General features: G+C 44.9%; 1 protein-coding gene across 4 annotated transcripts in view; it reads right to left on the bottom strand.

The window, feature by feature from the left end:
• The window catches only part of LOC141103425 (pancreatic alpha-amylase-like), a 155904-nt gene that overhangs the window by 60408 nt on the left and 75892 nt on the right, over positions 1 to 19604 (bottom strand). For 2 of the 4 annotated variants that reach the window (XM_073593003.1, XM_073593001.1), the window contains exons 4-5: positions 10536 to 10589; positions 1406 to 1636 (exon numbers count right to left, since the gene is read on the bottom strand). The exons of 1 other annotated variant lie outside the window; for it this stretch is intronic. In XM_073593003.1, the coding sequence (XP_073449104.1) occupies positions 1406 to 1636; positions 10536 to 10589 (285 nt within the window). The remainder of the gene's footprint in view (positions 1 to 1405; positions 1637 to 10535; positions 10590 to 19604) is intronic. One more of the 4 variants, XM_073593002.1, reaches the window with a different exon arrangement.

A 19604-nucleotide genomic window follows, 5' to 3' on the forward strand; every position in this document is an offset into this window, starting at 1 on the left:
GCATCCAGCGTTCTTTCAGAACGCACATTCAGTGCTGCTGGAAGCTTTGTAACTGATCACAGGGTGCGCCTGTCCACCGACTCGGTCGATCGATTGACCATCATAAAAATGAACCAGTCTTGGATCACCACCAGCTACCAAGAACCTGATGCTGATGTAACCAAATAATTTTTTTTGAAATGTCAGATCCCTTTAAGACTGCCTATGCTGATTGTGAGGGACTATCCTGTTATGCTGAGTGACTATCCTCTTCCTCCTCAATGATCATGCTGATAGCTTGTAAGAATATTTTTGGTTCTGGGCACCGCCACCAGTGGCTAAGGCCCAATTTTTCAGCCCCTGTTTAAGAGGGGTGTGTAATTACAATGTTTGATGCAATATTTTGCAAGGAGGGCTCGTTCCTGCGCTCCAGCTAGAGTATCTGTGAGTGGTTGCAGAGTTGTGGCACCAGTGCCTAAGGCCCAATTTTTCAGCCCCTGTTTAACAGGGGCGTGTAATTACAATTTTTGATGCAATATTTTTCAGGAGGGCTCATTCGTGCGCTCCAACTAGAGTATCTGTGAGGGGTTGCAGTGCTGTGGCACCAGTGCCTAAGGCCCAATTTTTCTGATCCTGTTCAACAGGGGCATGTAATTACAATTCTTGATCTAATATTTCACAGCAGGGCCCGTTCCTGCGCCCATCAAGAGTAACTGTGAGGGCTTACAGTGTTGTGGCAACACCAACACCTAAGTCCCCAATTTCTGCAGAGTATATAGGGCAGGCCCCTACTTTCAAACATCCAACCTTCAAACGACTCCTACTTGCAAACCGAAGGAGACAACAGGAAGTGAGATGAAATCTACCCCTAGGAAGGGAAATTCTCTCCTGTAAGAGTTATTATGGGAAAAACGTGTCTCCTCTCCACTGATGCTTTATCAACAATCCTTGTTTCACTAAAAACCCCAAATTGTCAAAAAACATTTGTCATTGGGACAGAAAGTGAGGTGAAATCTTCTGAAGAGGTGCACAGACAGCAAAACAAATTTCACAGGGGTGATAACCCTTCCCTATGTTTTCCAAAAAGCTTAAAATAGATTTTTTGGCTGGAGCTACACTTTAAAAATGTACCAGTTCAAAACTACAAACAGATTCTACTTAACAACAAACCTACAATCCCTGTCTTGCTTGCACCGCCTGTATACTGCTGTTCAGAGTATATAGGGCCTGGGGGCCCCACGCCTTTCCTTTTTTTTTAATTTGGGTGCGGGATTCCCCTTAATATCCATACAAGACCCAAAGGGCCTGTACAGGGTGTACAACCACTTTAAAGGCACGTATTTCAACTCTTTTTAATATGTGAACTTATTCAATAATCGATACATTGGTAATTGGTAGACACAGCAGTGCTTTATGGTAAACTTACTTCCTGGTAGATAAACGGCTGAGTGCCATTCGGGAACCATCTAGTGTTCAAGTTGTTCAGTTTCCTGGTAACTGCAAGAATGTCTCCAGGCCACATGTGCTTAGCTGCATCCAACCTGAACCCAGCTACTCCAATGTCAATAAGATGATTTAAGTACTCTGCAATCTTTGTCCGAACATATTCTTTTTCCAGTGCTAAGTCCAGTAGGCTCACCAGCTGACAGTCTCTCACCTGTGTATGCAAGAACGCAAATAGAAATTTATGTTTACTAAGCTTACTATGTTATAATTGAAGTTTTATTAAAAAATATATACATTATAATTTTACATACACAATGTAAATTAACTGAACAGTAGAGGGTTCACACATACTAGTTGTAAATTCATCAAACAAAATCTAAAATAAAAACGGAATTAACCATCTTCTATTTATCATATCACAAGTCAAGTTAGTTTCAAATAGATTTTTCTACCTGCATGTTGTCAGATATAGGAGAGTGAATTACACAGGGCTTTTTTTCTCAGAAAATAGGTGCAGGAACTCAACCATGCCCGCCACACACACATACCTGCCAAATGGCATCAAATAGTAGCTCTTTCCTCTGCAAACAACCCATCCCTCCACTGCCCTCATCTTTTTCCCCCTCCTTAAAAGCTCCACCATCTACCACATGCCTTATGTTTGTTGCAATATTAAGCTGAAGCACCCATCCGGCTGTAGTACCTCCCAGCATACTATATTATACTACAGTCACTTACAAGGGAGATCATGCAGTAGGAGCATCAACAACTGGTCACCAGGGAAAAAATGGAGACCACAGAGGTTGCAGCCTACCACGCGCCCTCTCCCACCCATGACTGCACTTAACCCTGGGCACCTGTTCTGTATCTCCCTTGTCCCTGTCCAGCACTCAGTGGGATCTGCGCAGGAGATCTGACCTGTGGGAGCTACTGGGAGATAAGCTACCACTTGTAAATGCAGAAGCTGGACTTCTGTGTTACCAGGTGAAAGTGGTGAGCAGGGAGCAGAAGACCTGAGCCAGAGGTGGTGGAACTGAGTTCCCCCTAGTTCCTGCTGAAAAAAAGCCCTGGATTTACAACATATGCCAGTAAGTCCTTCCAACTAGACATGTGCAGAAAAAAAAACATTTTTGTTTTGGATGGATTTGTTAAGTAAAAAAAATAGTTTAGCTATATTTGTTAAGAATCATTTGTTTTCGTAATTTGTTTTGTTTCTGTTTTTTCATTTTTGATTTGATACAAATTTTTGTGTCCGTAATCGATACAAATTCAATTAGAATCAAATATCCGAAAATTTGTTAGGTACTACTTGTTCATAAACTGTTAAAATATTTGTGATTTTATCAGATAAAAATCCTTTTCCTGACAGGCTCCATGGTAGCATATGTGTGGGTAGGCTCCCCCTCCATAACTACCCAATAGGACCCCCTCTCCCATAAATCTTTGCTCTAGGCTGCTATCCATGTTCCTTTTTTGTCCTCCTCCGTAGGACCAGGTGTTGGTTCTCCTACCTGAAGATTAACCTCCCTACGATCGATGCTGCCGAGTGCCAAAGATTCCTCCGATAGGCCCTGACTGTTAAGCAGGGTATGGAGTGTATAGCAGAGTAGCGCTGAAGATTGGATCGGTTCATCTATGTGCGCACGGTCTGTTTGCCTAATGTTTCAGGCGACCATTATCTGCTGCCAAGTCCGGTGTGTGTGTGTATGGATGGCGTTCCTCGGCCCAGGTGATCGTAGGTGGAGGGGTAAGTTTTTACATTCATTCACATATGGCAGCAGTGTTTATGTGTTATCATACCTCTGTGTGTTTTTCCTGCTTCATTGGTGTCCTAGATCGGCGCTGACGCTCTCTGCGTTCCAGCAGCCGCTCTCTCTGTGACTTCCGGGTACCGGCGTGCGCTCTGCGCATGCGCGGACCCAATACGAAGTCGAGGCTTGGTTCGCGCATTAAAAGCTGTGGAAAGCTTACAGAGAACTGGGAATGATCGTGGGGGATACGGCGACTTCCCGGGGCAACTATCTTGGCGATTCAAGGTAAGACAATCTCTATTGTCTGGGGGTGGAGGTCTGTTGTCAGTCAGCTGAATCTGTGAATCTGTCTCTGCAGCTTCCTATTGTATTGACACTATGGACTCCTCACTGCCCCCTAGTGGCCAGCCCGCTTGTAGCAGGTATGTTTGCAGTTTTGCTTTTCTGCCTGTACAAGGATTGAGAGTAGGATTTTAGGACACCAGGTGATTTCTTTCTCTGTCTTCTTTGTGTTTCTTTCCTCACAGCCCTTCTAGGTCTGATCCACACCGTAGTTCCCATAAAGGAAGTGGATCATCAAAATCACACCACAGGCAATCTTCCTCCAGGTCTAGCCATCATAGATCTCCTTCCAGATCTGAACAGCGCAATAAAAATCCTTCTCACCCCTCTTCATCTCACTCTAGAGAGAGTTCAGGAAAATCATGCTGGGGATGCAGGATGCCTGTTCCAACAGACAAATCTCTCTGTGATCACTGCTTCTCTAAAGCTGCAGATGAGAGGGATGGTACAGACCAGCGTTTGGAATCTATGGTGAGGCGGGTTGTGAAAGAATCTCTACAGGAGAGAAAGGCCCAACAGCCCCGTGATTCCCCATCAGACCCATTATGCCCTCCAGTGGGTGAAGGTTCTGTGCATGAGATATGGGAATCTTCCCAGCCAAGTCAACCTTCTGCTCCTGTTTCAGATAGCGAATCGGATCTGGAAGATCCTGGCGTGGGGTTTGAGTATGCTTTAGTTCCTTCTTTGGTGAAGGCAGTAAAAGAGGCCTTGAAGTGGGAAGATCCAGTTACTTCCCCCCCAAAACAGAGGAAGTTTTTCAAGCAGCTCAATAAGGAGCGACAGTATTTTCCTTTTCTCTCTGAGCTGGGCAATGTCATTTCTGAGGAATGGAGCAAAATGGACAAGAAAAGTTCCATGCAGTCTAGGGTCTTGAAACTATATCCTCTTAAGGAAGAGGAAGTAAAGCACCTTGAATGAGCTCCATTAGTGGATGCAGCTTTAATGAGACTAGCAAGATATGTAACGCTTCCCTTAGAAGACACTGTATCTTTTAAAGATCCTTTGGAGAGGCGAATTGATTCGGATTTAAAGAGGATCTACCTGACGTCAGGAATGGCATGTAAGCCAGTACTTGCGATAGCTGCAGTCTCCAAAGCTTTGCAATCTTGGTCTGATAATGTGGATGAGTTCTTAAGAGGTATCTCTACTGAAACAGCTAAGGATTCTCCTATCCAAGAGATCAGGCTGGCATCAGCCTTTCTTGGGGAGGCATCTATTGATGTCATCCGCCTGATGTCCCGGGTTATGTTGGCAGCTGTTTCAGCTCGTCGTGCCTTATGGCTCCGTCCCTGGTTGGCGGATCCAGCTTCCAAGCAAGCTTGGTGCCGAATTCCGTTTGAAGGTTCTTCATTGTTTGGCAATAAGCTCGATAGTGCCATAACCCGGGCCACAGGTGGGAAGTCTGGTTTCCTCCCTCAAGACAGATGCCTACAAAATCAGAAACGCAGTTTTCCTAGAAGACAAAACTCTGATCACGCTAGGGATGCGCGCAGCTACAGACCTGGTCGAGAGTTCTCAAGATCCTGGAAATCCAGGCAGTCTTCTTTCAAGAAACCCACAAAAGGGGGTTCCTCTGGCAACCAGGACGCTACAAAGTCCTTTTGAGATTGGGCCCGCTCAGGCATGCCAGGTGGGGGCTCGTCTTCGCCACTTCGGGCATGTCTGGGCGGCCTCAGTCCGAGATTACTGGACCATCAAGACGGTCTCCTCCGGTCACAAGTGGGTCTTCAACAATACCCCAAGACTCAGATTTGTTCCCACATCTCTTCCAGGTTCAGAAGAGAAAAAGCAGGTCCTATTAACCTACGTGAGCTGTTTATTGGATCAAGGCGCAGTCATCCCTGTTCCAGAAAACGAACAAGACAAAGGCATGTATTCTCCTCTGTTCATGATACAGAAGAAAAACGGTACATGGAGGCCAGTAATAGATTTAACACATCTCAATTCCTTTATCCGAAAAGAATCAAAATGGAGTCTTTAATTACGATCCAGCAATCAATACATCTGGGAGATTGGATGATTTCAATCGATCTGAACGATGCATACTTTCACGTGCCAGTGGCAACAGAGTTTCAACAATTCCTCCGCTTTGCGGTAGGCAATCAGCATCTGCAGTTCACATGTCTACCCTTCGGCCTAACAACATCACCTCGGGTCTTCTCAAAGGTCCTGTTGTCTGTTGTGGCTCTACTTCGTATCAAGGGGGTTCGTCTCCACCACTATTTAGACGACCTACTTCTCCTAACTCAGAACAAAGATCAACTGTTAGAGCACAGGAGCTTAGTCATCTCCACACTGCAGGAATTCGGGTGGCTTCTGAATCTAGAGAAGAGCCATCTAGAGCCAACACAATCTCTGGTGTTTCTAGGGGCTCACTTCAACACATTGGAAGGCACCATCTCCCTTCCAGAGGAGAAGATTGGAGTGATTCGAGACAGATTACACGCAGCCCTTGCGTCGTCTCACCTCTCCGCTCTCCAATGACTGAAAGTAATTGGCACTATGACAGCTACCATTCCTATGGTGAAGTGGGCCCAATGGCATACACGACCCTTCCAAAAAGGGTTCCTTTAACAATGGGATTCTTCCAGCCAAGTCCAGCGCATACACCTTACGTCATCCATGAGGACGTCTCTCCTTTGGTGGCTTCAAGGGAAGAATGTGCGCAATCACCATTCAATCATGCCAATCTCATGGGTCACGTTAACTTCGGATGCCAGCAATCGAGGTTGGGGTGCTCACTGCCTTTCAGAAGTGGCGCAAGGCCAATGGATTTTCCCTGCTCGAGGGATTGTATCCAACATTCTGGAGCTGAGGGCTGCCTTTCAGGCACTCCTGTCATTTCGCCATCTAATAGTAGGGTCATCTGTGATGCTAAGGTTGGACAATACAACCGCGGTGGCTTACATAAAGAAGCAAGGTGGAACTCACAGCTGGTCTCTGCTGCAGGAAGTGGAGCCAATAATGAGCTGGGCTCAGAAGTATTTGTCTAACAACTCGGCAGTTTACATTCCGGGGATTCAAAATGTACAGGCGGACTTCCTCTCGCAAGTGCAAATGGACAACAACGAGTGGTCTCTCCACAGAGGAGGTGTTCGAGTGGCTTCTGACCCTGGGAGTACTTCCAGAGGTCGATTTATTTGCTTCTCCATGCAATCACAAAATGCCCAGATATTATTCGAGGTTCAGAGACCCTCAGGCTTACGGGATAGATGCTCTCTCAGATCAATGGAAGTTTCAGAAGGCTTATGCCTTCCCTCCGGTACCGGTGATTCTTCAATTCCTCCGGAGGCTCAGAACAGAGAAGGTGGAGATCATTGCAGTGATTCCTTTCTGGCCCAACAGGCCGTGGTTTCCTCTGTTATCGCTCCTGAGTTATCAAGACCCAGCTCCCCTTCCTCTCAGGCCGGATCTACTGTCGCAAGGCTCGACGTTACACCCATGCCCATCTTGCCTACACCTCAGGGTGTGGTTCTTGAGAGGGAAAGGCTTGAATCTCTAGGTTGTCCGGAAGAAGCTATTCCAACTCTTCTTAGTGCCCGGAGGGGAAGTACGAACAGAGTATACGAACGGATTTGGTCTAAATTCTCTGATCATATGTCTTCCCTGTCAAATCCGTGTAATTCTCCAGCAGTACAGGACATTCTAAGTTTTCTCCAATCAGGACTGGACCTATCTTTAGCAGTCAGCTCACTAAGAGTTCAAGTTTCAGCCATCTCGGCCTTCACAGAGGTATCTTGGGCTAATCACACATTAGTCCGTCAATTCTTTAAAGGAGCTATCAGGCTTAAACCTCAAAGAAGACCTAGGTTTCCCAAATGGGACCTTCCTATTGTCTTGGATTTTCTCTCCAATCTCGGATCAGATCCTGACAAACCTCTTTCCATGAGAGATCTCACGCTCAAGACCACCTTCTTAGTAGCTGTGACATCGGCTAAAAGAGTGTCGGCTAGAAGTCTAGGTTCAGAAGAACCTTTCCTAACCTTCTTTCCAGACAGGGTAGTGTTGATTCCCATGCTTGGGTCAAACCCTAAAGTGACCTCAGTTTTTCATTAAAATCAAGAGATTATACTTCCTACTTTCAGAACAACGGATGATCAGGATGTTCATCCACTTGACGTAGGCCACACTCTAAAGCAATATCTGGAGGTCACGGCTCCATTCAGACAAACGGAATTCCTTTTCATTCTTCTCCATGGTAAAAACAAGGGAATGCGAGCTTCGGTCAGATCAATTTCTTCTTGGATTGTGCAGACCATTCAGAGGGCATACAAGGCAAAGGGCTTGGCTCCTCCAGAGGCAGTGACAGCTCATTCGACCAGGAGTATCTCGACCTCGTGGGCAGCTTCCCGGCATGTCGCGCCTGAAATCATTTGTAAAGCGGCTTCCTGGTCTTCTATTAACACATTTGTTTCTCACTACTGTGTTGAGCCTGCTGCTCTGTCATCCATTAATTTTGGTTTACAAGTATTGTCGGTTGACAATGTAAAATAAATTTGGTTTCTTTGCTCAAACATTTTTGCCCGCCCGTGTGTATTTTTGGGCGAGTTATTTCCCACACGTATGCTGCCATGGAGCCTGTCAGGAAAACGGAAAATTTATATCAAATACTTACCGTAATTTTCCTTTCCTGATAGGCTCCATGGCAGCAGGAGTCCCTCCCAAATGTCTGGAGTAGGCTAGTTACGGAACATGGATAGCAGCCTAGAGCAAAGATTTATGGGAGAGGAGGTCCTATTGGGTAGTTATGGAGGCAGAGCCTACCCACACATATGCTGCCATGGAGCCTATCAGGAAAGGAAAATTACGGTAAGTATTTGATATAAATTTTCCGTTTTTTAAAACATGAAAGCCACTATTATGGACCCAACAGAATATGTAACATGAAATTATAGGTAAGTTGTCAACATTATAATTTATAAAAAATTGTCAAACTACATTCTCCACACATGTTAATGTACACATCCAAAACATTCGTAAAAGGAGGGTTGTGGCCTGGCTGCGGAAGATGATAGCCACCTGAACACGGAGCTCCGCTCCTCCACATAGCTTTACAGCACCATCCAGCAGCCCATCCGAGCCTATCCCCCTCTGAATAGGGGAGAACAGCACGACATCACCCCCGGATTATGTCCCGCAAGCGATCCCAATTACGGAGATCACGCCGGCTCCTGAGCTACTACATGCAGCCTGCACAGCCTCCGGCCCAAGATGGCACCGCCCAAGATCACGGCGACCCGCCGCCGCCGCCCACACAGCCTGAGCCCAGCGAGGATGCAGTATCAGTCATGGATGAGACGCTGGAGCTGCATCCACACACTGACTCCTCTCCCTCTGACAGAGGTAAGCACTCAGCTCTCTCCCCGTCACACTCATCTGCCAAGCCTCCTCCTGTGAAGAAGCACAGTGCTGGGGCTTGTTGTCCCATGACTGATGCTCTCCCCACACATTCTGTAGCTGCATTCACAACTTCTGACAACCCTGCCTCAGAACCCTCTCTCAAAGCAATGCTGCTATCATTACAAGCTGACATGCAGAGAGAATTTAGATGATAGACTTGATCACTTGGAAGACTGCACTGAACCAACTGAGCAGCATTTGTCAACAGCCACCGCAGCCCACAATACTGTAGTGGATATACAGGATGAACACTCTGAGGCTATACAACAACTCCACCTGAAAATTGCCAACCTGGAGGACCACTCCAGGCAGAATAACATAAAAATTAGGGGGTGCCAGAAGCCATATCTACTGCTGAAATAGTACCTTATCTGCACCAACTTTTCCTAAATTCCTACCGTCCATTACCACTCAGGACATGCTCATAGACCGGGCCCACAGGATCCAAAAGCCACAGCACCTCGCAGCCTCCCTTCCCAGGGACATCGTAGCCCGTGTCCATTTTTTCCAGGCTAAGGAGCACATCATGAGGGCGGCTAGGTCCATGCACACTCTTCCTGAACCTTTCTCCAAACTTATCACAGGTATGTAAATAGTTCGTGCCGGTCACTACAATACTCATGGAGCACAAGATCACATACAAGTGGAGGTTTCCTACCAACATACTGGTCACCTTTCAAAATCAACAAATCTCCATCCTAACCCCTAAAGATGGTATTAAACAACTCTATAACTGGGGCATAATCCCTAACCCACCACCTAAAACTCCCACTAACAAGCAGTCATCTAAAATCACTAATATGTGGGCCATCAGGGATGTGCCCTAGGTCACCACCTGCACTTACAAATAAGTGCCCTACCACGGACACTTATACCTTTTGCTGGATGTATTACTCGTAAATTAGTGAAGAAGCAGCTATCACGTTGGTACTCTTTTCCCACCCCACTGCCGCAGTGTGCAAAGCACATGGCACCCCTCAGGTTGTTTTTCCTCTTAAAGCATTCTAGTTATTTTTCTAATTGCATTGTTGAATTGTTTATGCAGCTTCTACAGCAGGAGAAGGCAACCTTGGCCCTCCAGCTGTTTTGAAACGACAAGTCCAATGAGACATTGCAAGACCCTGACAATCACAGGCATGACTCTTAGAGGCAGAGGAATGATGGGATTTGTAGTTTCACCACAGCTGGAGGGCCGGGGTTGCCTACACCTGTTCTACAGCATACATAGCTATTCTGTTAACGCTATTCTTTTTCATACATTGTTTGCTGGTAACCACTGTATTTGTACCTTTGGTTTTCTTGTTCATATAGTGCATTCCGATATCAACAAGTCCTTATAATTTTTCTGTGCCATTTTGACATCTACCATTCCTTCAGCAATGTCTCTCAAAATTAAACTTTAAAAGGCTAAAGGACTTAACAGCCCTTCAAACGATCCCTATTATGGCGAAAAGCTGTAGCTCAACATACTGACATACTATGTGTCCAAGAAACACACTTTTCCTCAATTAACCCACCACAATGTACCCACAAACACTTCCCCCACATTTATCACTCTCGGGCTGATAAAACAGTGAGAGAGGTTATGATTGCAGTTCGCTCCTCGGTATCCTTTACCTTATCACATGTCGAACAAGATCCCTCTGGCAGGTTCGTAATACTGTCGGCCTCCTTTAACAACAGGACACTGATAATTGTTAACCTTTATGCCTCACAAGTCCTTCTACAAACGATCTTACAAAATATCCAACATTACCCCAAAGACCAAATTGTATTATGTGGTGACTTCAATTACGTAGTTGACCCTACTTTAGACACTTCCAACTCAAAGAGGAAAATGTCCACAGCCCTCTCCTTTCGTTTACTTTTGGAAGATTATTTTGACCCATGGAGATGTCAACACAGCACAGAGAGGGACTATTTTTTCTACTCTTACTCTCAAAAGACCTACTCAAGGTTTGACCTGTTTCTGATCTCCAAGGTGCTGTTACAACACGTCACCCTCTCCTCCATTGGAGTGATCTCGTGGTCCGACCACGCTCCCGTATCCATCACTCTATTTACACCCTCTTCCAACACATTCCACAAAATGTGGCAACTTAACTCTTCTCTACTCGGCACTAAGGATTAAACAAGTAAAAAAGGCGCAATGCAGTGGTACCTCAGTCAACTGTTCAATCCAATGGCAAAATATATATATATATATAGATATATCTATATATATATATATATATATATAGATATATATAGATGTATATATGTGTATACAAGGAGTCTATCAGGGCTGCCACCATAAAGGACCGGAAGCCAGGTCCAATGAGTTAGGAGAAAAAACAAGGAAGGGGGGCACCACTGAATATGTATCAATAACAATTTAATTATAAAAGCAATATCCACTCACATAAAAAACAGATGTGGAATACAGGTACATCTCCGGGCTGAAGAGAGGAAGGAGGACTACAGGTAGCAGCAAGTCCATATATGCTTGGCATCACATCCTGTCCGACATGGATGAGTTGACAAAGGAGTGCCGCTATTCTCTCCACCTATAGTGAGCTGACTCGGAAACGCGTCGCACAGTAGTGACGTCACTGTCTGGCGCCACGCTGTGTTTGCCTTCCAAACCTCGTTTTGGCTCCGATTACACGCCCGTGTTACCCCTACATCACGGACGCCATACAAGGTATTGTTGACACTTCAGCACAGCTGATGACCGGCTCTAACGTCCTCCCCACTATGTTCCCTATTTCTGGAACCCACACCATTCTTGGACGGCTTCATCTGTGATTTCATCTCCCCTTGGTGTGCCATCTGGACTACTGCAAGAGCTCTCTCTCTGTATGTATGTAAAAAAAAAAAAAATTCAGGCCATATGTATAAGAAAAAAATATATATATCTATAGCTGAAGGCTACTATTACGTGCACAATATGCATATATGTGCACATATAGTAACACTCATGATGGTCAGAATGATAAATGGGGAATATACATAGTCAGAATTTGCATGTATGTGCACATATACTAGCATACATAATAATCAAAATAATTAGTGAAATATAATGATGAACATGATCAGTAGGGAAGGGGGGGACAAAGGTGAAGGAGAGATGGGAGGAAGGGGGGGGGAAATGGAGAAGAGAGGGGGGAGGCGGGGTTGGGGGAGAAGGAAGGGGAAAAAGAGGGAGGAGGAATGGTCACATACTTACTGGGCTACGAACCCGCCACCCCCATATATATATATGGAAGAAATAATGTACAGTGGGGACGGAAAGTATTCACACCCCTTAAATTTTTCACTCTTTGTTATATTGCAGCCATTTGCTAAAATCATTTAAGTTAATTTTTTTTCTTCATTAATGTACACACAGCACCACATATTGACAGAAGAACACAGAATTGTTGACATTTTTGCAGATTTATTAAAAAGGAAAAACTGAAATATCACATGGTCCTAAGTATTCAGACCCTTTGCTGTGACACTCATATATTTAACTCAGGTGCTGTCCATTTCTTCTGATCATCCTTAAGATGGTTCTACAGCTTCATTTGAGTCCAGCTGTTTTTGATTATACTGATTGGACTTGATTAGGAAAGCCACACACCTGTCTATATAAGACCTTACAGCTCACAGTGCATGTCAGAGCAAATGAGAATCATGAGGTCAAAGGAACTGCCTGAAGAGCTCAGAGACAAAATTGTGGCAAAGCACAGATCTGGCCAAGGTTAAAAAAATTCTGCTGCACTTAAGGTTCCTAAGAGCACAGTGGCCTCCATAATCCTTAAATGGAAGACGTTTGGGACAACCAGAAACCTTCCTAGAGCTGGCCGTCTGGCCAAACTGAGCTATTGATGGAGAAGAGCCTTGGTGAGAGAGGTAAAGAAGAACCCAAAGATCACTGTGGCTGAGCTCCAGAGATGCAGTCGGGAGATGGAGAAAGTTGTAGAAAGTCAACCATCACTGCAGCCCTCCACCAGTTTGGGCTTTATGGCAGAGTGGCCCGACGGAAGCCTCTCCACAGTGCAAGACACATGAAAGCCCACATGGAGTTTGCTAAAAAAACACCTGAAGGACTTCAAGATGGTGAGAAATAAGATTCTCTGGTCTGATGAGACCAAGATAGAACTTTTTGGCCTTAATTCTAAGCAGTATGTGTGGAGAAAACCAGGCACTGCTCATCACCTGTCCAATACAGTCCCAACAGTGAAGCATGGTGGTGGCAGCATCATGCTGTGGGGGTGTTTTTCAGCTGCAGGGACAGGACGACTGGTTGCAATCGAGGGAAAGATGAATGCGGCCAAGTACAGGGAAATCCTGGACGAAAACCTTCTCCGGAGTGCTCAGGACCTCAGACTGGGCTGAAGGTTTACCTTCCAACAAGACAATGACCCTAAGCACACAGCTAAAATAATGAAGGAGTGGCTTCACAACAACTCTGTGTGTCAGGAAAAGACTTCCTGCAAGCGTTCTAGCAATAGAAAGATTAAAAGGATGCCTGTGCACAGAAGTGCCATTCGGCGCACGCGCATGCTCAATAGTGCTAATAGCGGCGCGCGCGCGCCCCCTATGACAGCACTTGGCGCCAAAGATGTACTATAAAAATGGGACTGTTCCATTGCTGCCTTGCTGTCCTGTCTACAGCGTTCCTGAAGACCCCTGCCGCTTTATTACTTGTGATCTGTACCCTGAAACCTGTTACCTGTTTGGACTGTTCTTGACTACCCTGTTTGCTGCCTGACCCGATCTCAGCTTTGGACTTTGACTATTCTTCTGGATTGCCCTTCTGTACCTGATCTGCCCGCCTGTGTTTTGTCCCGGTCTGCCTGTACCCTGCTGTCTACATCCTTTTGCTGGACTACAAGACTCCTCCCTGCTGTCTGCATCCTGCTGCCGGTCTACAAGACACCTCCCTGCTGTCTGCATCCTGCTGCTGGACTACAAGACACCTCCCTGCTGTCTGCATCTTGCTGCTGGACTACAAGACACCTCCCTGCTGTCTGCATCCTGCTGCTGGACTACAAGACACCTCCCTGCTGTCTGCATCCTGCTGCCGGTCTACAAGACATCTCCCTGCTGTCTGCATCCTGCTGCCGGTCTACAAGACACCTCCCAGCTGACTACAGGACCCAGCCCTCTGCTCCAGTTTTCCAGTCAGGCACTTGTGCCCCTTTGCACTCTCGAGCCCCTGTCATCACTACCAGGAGTTCCCGAGTCAGAGGTAAACGAGAGGCCGTTCCCTGCATTCCGGGCTCTACCTACCAGGTACGTGACACCGTGACTGTTCTTGAATGGCCCAGCCAGAGCCCTGACTTAAACCCAATTGAGCATCTCTGGAGAGACCTAAAAATGGCAGTCCACCAACGTTTACCATCCAACCTGACAGAACTGGAGAGGATCTGCAAGGAGGAATGGCAAAGGATCCCCAAATCCAGGTGTGAAAAACTTGTTGCATCTTTCCCAAAAAGACTCATGGCTGTATTAGATCAAAAGGGCGCTTCTACTAAATACTGAGCAAAGGGTCTGAATACTTAAGACCATGTGATATTTCAGTTTTTATTTTTTAATAAATCTGCAAAAATGTCAACAATTCTCTGTTTTTCTGTCCATATGGGGTGCTGTGTGTACATTATGCAGGAGAAGCAATCCGATTGGTTGTACATTTAGATAATAATATGTCCTTGGCAATGTAATTTGATGTATGTTTTTGTTTTTGTTTTAAGGAAGAGTTTTTTATCTTCCTATGCTTTATAAATAAAAAAAATCTGATTTAAAAAAAAAATACTCCAGTGCTTACTCATTATATTTTCCATCTTTCTGTACTGAAAATGGAAGGTGGTGATGAATCTGGTTGAAAGATCAATCTTACTTTTTTCAGTTCTAGCAGGTTTTCCTTTGAGTATAGGGCACATGCTTCATCTACCAATTCTTTGGGATATTGTTTGTCTGCAAATTTCTTTTTAAATGGAATGCTGGATGCTGCATAGTCGGTATCCAAAGTACAGTTCTGTCTTTAACGACAGAACTGCCCTTTGGGTATATTCTTGATCCACTTAGGATAATGACAACTTTGAAAATGTAGATAGGAATTGCCGGCTCTCGGTTTTGTATAATTTCAGGCAATAATATTTCCATCTGCCTGACTTAATTCTAATTCTAGAAAAGTCAGGATGGTGGAATCGAAAACATGGGTAAATGCTAATCCATATGAATTGTGATTACAACGTTTGACAAACGAGATAATCAGATCTGCAGGGCCGTCCCAGATCACGATTAGATCAACAATATAACACCCAAAAAAGATGATATTGGCTGAATAGGGATTATTTTGCCAAATATAGTTTTTTTCCCAATATCCCATTGCTAAATTAGCATAAGAGGGAGCAAAGTTGGCTCCCATAGCGGTCCCCTGTAATTGTAGGATGAACTCGCCATCAAAGTCAAAATAGTTGTGACGCAAACAAAAATTGGTGGCCTCCAAAATGAATGCAGCCTGTCTGGGATTTAGCACTGGGTCCTGGGCGAGAAAGAATTCCAAAGCTTGTAAGCCAAATTGGTGTGGAATAGAGGTGTATAGTAAAGTGACATCTAGAGAGCCATGTGCAAGTGGATTCCCACCTATATGGCGCCAAAAGCTCCAAGAGGTGCGAACCATCTCTAATAAATTACGGTAACTGTTGAACTATAGGTTGTAAGTATAGATCAATGTATCACTAAGATCACCTGTTCCCCGATCTCCTTAGATCACTAAGGAGATCGGGAACAGGTCAGAGCCGCGATTGGTGATTTCTTTACTCTCAACTCTGACTCTATTGAACAATATCACCCTTTGGAATTCTCAAGAATGTGTCATTCGAGGAATACTGTTGAAGTTGGGGGCCCAGGAGAAAAAGAAGCGCAACGCTACCATTAATACATTCTTAGAAAACAGAAGATCCCTAGAAACACGCCACAAACAAACCCCCTCACAAGCCCCTCTCACTGAGCCCTGCAAACTCCGTACTGAACTCAGTTCTTACCTACATAATGGTTTTGACTTTTACTTGACAAAGTTAAGACTCACATGGTATTCCCAAGGAAACAAGGCAGGGAAAATCTTAGCTCAGCAATATAAGCGCAGGGCAGCACAATCCAAAATTCCCTTTCTTTTAGATGACCGGGGCCAACGACTCACCAACACCAAAGATGTAGCTAACAACTTTGGCTCCTTTTATTCCAAACTATACAACTTGCATCTCCTACGACTAACTTCAAAACACCTAGAAGCCCTAGCTCAACCTTTCTCACGTTAAGAACTCCAGGATGCCATAAAAACCCTTCCCCTACACAAGGCCCCAGGATCTGATGGCTTTAGAAATGAATATTATAAAACATATCACAAGCAACTCGTACCCCATCTTTGCAACTCCCACAATAGGTTCTTAGCCACAGGAGAAATCTCATCTGAATCACATGAAGCCATTGTCACCACCATCCCCAAACCTGGCAAATCCCCCACAAACCAGCCAACTACCATCCTATCCCCCTCCTTAATACCGACCTCAAACTGTACACCAAATTACCAGCAACTCACCTCCCCAACACATGCCCCAACTTATCCATTCAGACCAGGTAGGCTTCATTCCACATCACCAGGCCTCAGACAGAACCAGACGTTATGTGGATCTTACACACTGGGTCAAACATCATTAAATGCCTTCTCTGCTGATCTCCCTTGGTGCAGAGAAGGCGTTGGATAGGGTACACTTGGAGTACCTGCACGCAGTACTGAAAAAATTTGGTATTGAAAGTAAATTCTTGCAAGCTATATTGAGTCTCTACTCTACCCCCAGCGCAAAAGTATGGACCACAGGCATCCTCTCCGATGCATTCCCGATCACCAATGGCACTCGTCAGGGGTGCCCACTCCCACCCCTGATATTTGCCTTGGTGATTGAACCTCTGGCCCAGGCAATTTGATCCAATCATCTCATCTCCCGAATTTCAGTAGAAAATACCCCTCATAAAATTGGATTATATGCAGATGACATTATCATCTCACCCACAGACAAATTGCGCTCCCTTCCCCCACTCTGCCAAGTACTTGAGGACTTCACCAAGATCTCTTTATATAAATTGAATCATTCTAAATCTTCCATGATCGGGATCTCACTCCCGACCTCACTCAAAACTTTCCCCTTTCTCCTGGGCTCCCAACTTAACCTTGACACATCTGGGCATCCAACTCGCATCCATCTCCTCTATGCTCCTTCGCACAAATCTTACCACTCTGTTCCAGAAACTCCAATCTATCAGTTCATCTATGTTCATCATCAGAGCATCCTGGGCTAGAAGAATTGCTCTTGCCAAGATGTTCCTTCTTCTCCATGTTCTTTACTTTTTTAGGACGCTGACAATACCAATCCTACCAATCGACTTAGCCAAAATCCAAAACATTATCAACAACTTTATATGGGCAGCTCACAAACCCAGGCTAAAATCCTCTCTACTGAGCACCCCCACAGCCTATGCTGGCCTGGGAGCTCCCAATATCAAAAGATACTATAATGCCACGTACACACGATTGGACATTCTGACAACAAAATCCTGGATTTATTTCCGACGCATGTTGCCTCAAACTTGTCTTGCATACACACGGTCACACAAATGTTGTCGGAAATTCCGATTGCAAAGAATGCGTTGACGTACAACACGTATGACGGCACTAGAAAAGGGAGGTTCAATAGCCAGTGCGCCACCCTTTGGGCTCCTTCTGCTAATCTTATGTTAGTAGAAGTTTGGTGAGAGACGATTTGCGACTTTCAGCCTCGTGCTTTTCCAATCGTTTCCGCTCTTCAGTTTGTGCTTGTGGGTTCGTATCTGGTTTTCAGTACAGGTAGTCAGTTCGCATCTGGTTTTCAGTACATGCTATTTCTAGTACGTATTTGATTTTCAGTGCGTTCTTGTCTGCTCATTTCTGATTTTCAGGTCACTCTTCTCAGGCCTTTCTGATTTTCAGTGCGTTCTGTTAGTTCGTTTTGACCAGTCGACCGTTTTGAAGCCATGTTGCAGTTACGTATTCGTCATAGAGTTCGTGCTATGCGTTGGCTTGGTGTTGGGGTTCATACTTTGACCCAAGCCCGGTCCATGAACAGGGTGGGGAGGAGTTCATGGATGAAGAATTGGTTGCTCCAGCGTGACCAATTCTCGCACATGCCTTTGTTGGAGAATAATCCTGATGATTTCAGGAATTATCTCAGGATGACGGACCCCGTTTTTCACCATTTGTTGGCTTTGCTGTCTCCTTATATTACCAAGCAGGACACCTGCATGCGGCAAGCCATCACTCCCGAGCAAAGGCTCGTCGCCACGTTGCGGTACTTGGCGACAGGGAGAAGTCTGCAGGACAACAAGTTCTCAACAGACATCTCCCCCCATGCTATGGGAATCATTATTACAGAGACCTGTTCTGCCATCATTCAGGTCCTGCAGAAGGACTATATTAGGGTAAGTTTTCTCCTTTAAAATCACAGTCTGTGTATTTAATGTTTGCTATTGTATTGTATTTATTTTATCATTCCCTAATTACCATGATTGTAATATGCTGTGAATGTCCTCTTTGTCCTCATGCATGCTGGAAGTTTTTAATGCTCCTTTTCATCCTTCATGCATATTTACCTTCACTAACCTCCCCAGCATGCTATCCTGGGCCCATAAATACCTAGCCTAGTCACTTAACAATGTATTTTGTCAGCTCCATAGTAGTGCTTTACTTTAAACACCCCCTAAAATGTGTACAAATGTTATTTTTGTCCCTAAATTCAGGCAGAGGGCAAGAGGCTTTTTTTAGGGTCCCAGACTCATTTGGAACCCTCCCTCCCCCCAACCGCTAAGTCAACCGATACCAATACTCTATCTGCTGACTTTGCCAAACCCATACACACTATACCTACCTCTTTTGTGTTCATATTTATGGATGAATTCACCAAAGCATGTAGTGAAAGGGCCTTCCCGAATACTTTCAAATGGTGCTATTTAAAGTTTTGTTCTCCCATTATCTTGATAGGTAATTACAGAATGTAAAAATGTGCTTTAATTTGGACAATGTGTATTCATATTTTTGTATTATGACACTTCTTACCTGTCCAGTGGGCTGCTAATAGTGTAAGTAAGGAGGGGCTGGCCAAAGTAAGAAGTAATAAAACCGTCAAACAATCCTGTATTCGTTGGGAGATGACGCACGACGTTGGTCATCTCCCAACGAATACAGGATTGTTTGACGGTTTAAACTCAGATCTTTTAGGCTTGAATTGAACTTGTATAATGTGAGTACCATTCTGTTACTTTTGGAATAAAGGTTTTAAACGTTTTTACGCTATGAGCACCCCTTCTCTTTTATGTTAACATAACATGATCCAGGATTGCCAGGAACTGCTGCACAGTGGCATAAACTGTGACCGCGCAATACCCCTGCAGGGGTGAAAGTATCTGGTGAGTGTTTGCACAGTAAGAGCACGAATATCAAGCACTGTCACTAATGAACACTGGAATAAGAAGATTGTATTGAGTAATATTGTTTACCAAGAGGAACAAGCTTTCAAGCATAACTATCACCTGTGCACTCTAATTAAGGCTATTCAAAGCAACATTGTTTTTTCTGATTCAGGTTCGGTTCACACGGGGGCGACTTGTCAGGCGACCTAGCCGCCT

Source organism: Aquarana catesbeiana, linkage group LG07 (genome assembly GCF_042186555.1).
Source record: "Aquarana catesbeiana isolate 2022-GZ linkage group LG07, ASM4218655v1, whole genome shotgun sequence".
Lineage (NCBI taxonomy): Eukaryota > Metazoa > Chordata > Amphibia > Anura > Ranidae > Aquarana > Aquarana catesbeiana.